Source organism: Hibiscus syriacus, unplaced genomic scaffold, assembly GCF_006381635.1.
Source record: "Hibiscus syriacus cultivar Baekdansim isolate YM2019G1 unplaced genomic scaffold, ASM638163v2 tig00112471_pilon, whole genome shotgun sequence".
Lineage (NCBI taxonomy): Eukaryota > Viridiplantae > Streptophyta > Magnoliopsida > Malvales > Malvaceae > Hibiscus > Hibiscus syriacus.
Genome location: NW_024063340.1, coordinates 278,743 through 283,672, shown reverse-complemented (window position 1 = coordinate 283,672; position 4,930 = coordinate 278,743). Strand labels below are relative to the sequence as shown.

Below are 4,930 nucleotides of genomic sequence, written 5' to 3'. Positions count from 1 at the left end.
GTCACTTTACTTTAAATTGTTTCCATTTTAGCATTAAATTTTTAGTTTATGTTTCAATTAGGGTAATGGGACGATAAACCATTAACTATTCAATGGTATGATAATTTGTTGTTGATGTGGAAGCTAAAATATTGTTTTTTTTATAATTATTTTAACTCATCTTCTATATCAATATTAAGTTTTTTTATTTTATTTTTTTGTCGTTAGAAATTATCATTCTTTGGTATCTGTTGTGGTTATTGAAGACATCGATAAATTCGTCCCACCATGTTCTATCATTTATTAGTTTAAATTTTCTTAAATTTTCTATAAAATTCAAGAGATTAAACAAAAAAAAATCATCGTTTTAAGGGTTTGAATTTTATTGAATTTGAAGTGTTTGTTTAAAAATTCAAATGGAGAAATATTCTTTTGAAAATACGAATAACATACTTAGAAACTAATCTTATTCGATACGAGATCAAAACATTAGAATATGAGACTTTTAGATAAATTTTTGTTGATTGGTTGGATTTTTTACAAACTTAATTCGAGGAGAAGAAAGAGGAGGGAAATATGAATATTTTGATATTTATCTTATCACAAATGATGCCTAACGATCGGCAACGATTGATCAATAACCACGACTATAAAAGTTATTATTTTTTTGTAAAAAATCAGAAAGAGGTGACCATAATAGTGTATCATTAATGATTTAACATTTTAATGTTCTAAATAAAACACAAATTAAAATTCAATGTTAGAAATAAAATACTTTAAAGCTTAAATTTAAAATCATTAGACAACCTAAAGTTTAGCGACTAACAGTGTATTTTACCCAAATCATAATTGTATTACTAAAAGTTCAGACTTCCCTTGTGTAATATGGTAAATTATACTTCCATCCTTTGGATCAAACAGCAACTTCACAAGACTAGGATCGCCCTTTCCTTTCCATCTTAATCTACACAGCGAATAATACCTTCGTACGAGCAAGGTATACCAATAATTCAGTCCACATCACACCCCTAATGTAAACGTCCACATCAGAAATCAAATAAATAACGTCAAAAATAATTTCCTTCAATTTAAACTAGGGACTTGATTTCTTAAATTGTTATACAAATTATAATCCTACTTTTCTATAAAATAGCAAGACAATGCATCCAAGGGCTCAATTAATTAGAAATAAGGATTCAGAGTAGAGCTAAGAAGACAAATATAGGTGAATAAGTGATTAAAAAGGGCTAAAACTGTTGCAAAAAATATAAATTTTAGAAACTAAAATTATTATCATACTACATTAATGTTTTTAACATTCAGTAATTAAGACAGGGAAAAGCATAATATTCATTGAGGGTTGAATGTGGACAAGTATCCATATTGAAATTCAAATTTTATTCTATTAATCACTTATTTTAATGACGACGCTCATCTTAAAATTTTGTTTATGTTCATTTATTCGAAAAAATTATATTATTAATGTACATATGTCTATTTTTAAAAATATTTTTTAATTCCGGGTTAACTATGGGTGGAATAGTTTATTATAGCAACACAACATACCAAAAGTAGTACGAGTGGCGTCTGGCAACTGGAGTACTAATTTGTCAGTTATAATGGAGCAGTTATATCCACAACTTTAATATATAATTTAAAAATGTGATATCAGTTTTATTATTATTTTTAATAAAATCGGTATTAAATTATTTAAAATATTATTAATTTTATTTAAAATATTAATTTTTTAATATTTCTGTTAAAGTGTCCAATAATAATAAAATCGTTAGAAAAATAAAAAAAATCAATAACACTTTACTAAATATATTAAAAAAACTGATAAAACGCCTAATAATAATAAAATTAATAAAAATAATAATATTTTTGATACTTTTTTATCGATTTTATTAAAAAATAATAACCAAATCAGTAACGCTTTCCCGTTATAATGTGCCCAGTCTTCATTGTATTCTCTTACACTGCAACCACGAATAATTCTTTCCCCTTTATACATTATTTAGCCACTGAATTATTATCATTTTTGGATTTCGGCACTCCCTCTTCTCATATTTAGTCTTTAAAATTTATTTTATCTCAAATCATCCTAAAATAATCAGCACCCGACAACACACATGTAATCAATTAGTCACATTATTATTGATAATTTACTGTTTTAAATAAATCAAAATGAAAATGTAATAGTAATAGTAAAGTGAAAAATAATACCATGACTTGATAGATTATTTGACTCTAAAGTATAATTTATTTCTCATTTATTTCTTTTTTTTTTCTTTCAAATGTGTCCCTTAAGTTTCGTTCCATCAAAAGTTTTTACCCTTTTATCTTACGTCGTCAAAAAAACTATATGCCATTTGCAGTCAATTAATCAGTGTCATGTGAAGGATCAAATTGATAATATTTTAAACCTTTTTTTCGTCGACATATTGTTTATTCTTAATTTTGATCTTCACATGTCTTACTAATTAGTTTAAAATGTTAAATATTTTTTTAAAAATAATTTGAGAGTGGTTATAAGGTAGAGCACAAGGTTCTTAACTTTGAGGTCGTGGGATCGAGTCCCACGGAGAGCATTTTATAATTCGGAGGTCTTCTACGGAAACTGCTCTCAACCTGATGTTGGGGGCAGCCTACTATCTTACCTCTCCCTTACCTCATTACATATGGGAACAAGGGATAGTCATTTTTTTTATAAGGTAGTATCTATTTAGATTTTTTTTAATTATTGACAATGAACACACCATATAAACGTAAATGTCCAAACCAAGACTTCTAAGATGAGCAAGACGTCCTTTTAACTACATTAATCAAAGAGGTCAAAATTATTTACAAAAATTGAAGGATTAAAATGAGAATCGGATCCTACTTTGAGGGGTAAAATTGGCTATTAAACCTTACTATATTAAATTTATTTGTTCTAAAAAAAATAATGATAATGAAGTTAAAAAGTCCAGTTCCTTCGATGAAATCAAAAGTTAAAAAATAGGAATAATTTACACGGACAAGACCTATCGATGTCCTAACATAAAGGACAAAGTACTCATCCCCTAATCTCACCCTAAACAACATCCCCGGGATCCAATGACCTATCATTTAGCTTAATTAATTAACAATTACTTTCCTTTTCAATCCCTAATCCTTCCACTTAAACAGACAGACTTAACGACAGCCTCCCCGTTTACCTAACGGTTATCGCATAAAATATTATTTAAAGAAAAAAAAAATCAAAGAGATAAAGTTATCTACCTTTTTCTCCTTCTCCTTGATGATAGAAATTTTCTTTCAGTTTCTCGCCTCCCAAACAGACCCAACTTTCAATCTCTGACACATCCCTGCACAAAAACTCTGTACAGGAAAAACTTTTGTTAGTCCTCTTCAAAAGATATTTGTCCCTTTTCTCCCAAAAGTTGCTCGCCTTTCGAATCTATTCTCTCTCCCTTTCTCTTTCTTTCTCCCTTAACCGATCATGCTTCAAAGCTTAGTTCCTCAATCTCCAATCAATTCCAACACCAGCTCCAATCCTAGCTCCTCCATGAAGTCAAAGCGCGTCGAAAGAGACGTCTCCGCTGCCCCCGGGGAAGATTCCGCTGCCGCTGATCCTTCTAACAAGCGTCCCAACTACTCCTCCGGCGATAAAATGGTTGTTGTCGATGAACAGGAGGAAACGGTGATCGAAGGTGAGTCCACGGGGCTAAGGCTTTTAGGTCTCCTCCTCCAATGCGCCGAATGCGTCGCGATGGATAACCTCGACGACGCCACCGATCTTTTACCTGAAATCTCTGAGCTATCTACTCCGTTTGGTTCGTCTCCCGAACGCGTCGGCGCGTACTTCGCACACGCTCTACAGGCACGTGTGGTTAGTTCTTGCTTGAGAACATATTCTCCCCTCGACAACAAATCGCTTACCTTGACTCAGTCTCAAAAGATCTTCAATGCTCTCCAATCTTACAATTCGATAAGTCCTTTGGTCAAATTCTCTCACTTCACCGCCAATCAAGCCATATTCCAAGCATTGAGCGGTGAGGATTGTGTCCACGTTATCGATCTCGACATCATGCAAGGTCTCCAATGGCCAGGTCTATTCCACATACTCGCTTCCCGCTCCAAAAAGATCCGATCGATGAGAATCACCGGGTTCGGATCCTCCTCGGAGCTTCTAGAATTGACCGGGAAAAGACTCGCCGATTTCGCGGCTTCGTTAGGGTTACCATTCGAGTTCCATCCCCTGGAGGGAAAAATAGGGAACGTAACAGATCTGAGTCAACTCGGTGTCCGGTCGAGCGAAGCGGTGGTGGTTCACTGTATGCATCATTGCTTATACGACGTGACGGGGAGCGATTTAGCGACGCTGAGATTGCTGACGGTTCTGAAGCCGAAACTAATCACGATCGTCGAACAGGACTTGAGTCACGGAGGTAGTTTCCTCGGGAGGTTCGTGGAGGCATTGCATTACTACAGCGCGTTGTTCGACGCGCTGGGGGACGGATTGGGTGTGGATAGCCTGGAGAGGCATACGGTGGAGCAGCAGCTGTTCGGGAGCGAGATCAGGAACATCGTGGCGGTGGGTGGGCCCAAGAGGACGGGGGAGGTTAAGGTGGAGAGATGGGGAGAGGAGTTGAGACGGGTCGGGTTTCAACCCGTATCGTTGGGTGGGAACCCGGCAGCACAGGCCAGTCTTCTGCTGGGGATGTTCCCTTGGAAAGGGTATACGCTGTTGGAGGAGAATGGGTGCCTCAAGTTAGGGTGGAAAGATTTGTCCTTGTTGACCGCCTCCGCCTGGCAGCCGTCCGATTAAAATACTCTTTTTAATATGTTTTTTCTTTTTTGTATCTAAAATTCTATTAAAATTATAGTCCCTCAACTCCTCGAGAATTTTGGATTAAGAACTTCTCGTCTTTCATAATAATGGAGAAACCACTCACTTCTCAATTCA

The 4,930-nt window shown here is 34.8% G+C and overlaps 1 protein-coding gene across 1 annotated transcript; it reads left to right on the top strand.

The window, feature by feature from the left end:
- Positions 1-3,208: 3,208 nt before the first annotated feature.
- Positions 3,209-4,930, top strand: LOC120179980 (scarecrow-like protein 23). The gene has a single exon (XM_039185422.1). The coding sequence runs from the start codon at positions 3,464-3,466 to the stop codon at positions 4,790-4,792; it is 1,329 nt and encodes a 442-aa protein (XP_039041353.1). The 5' UTR covers positions 3,209-3,463; the 3' UTR covers positions 4,793-4,930.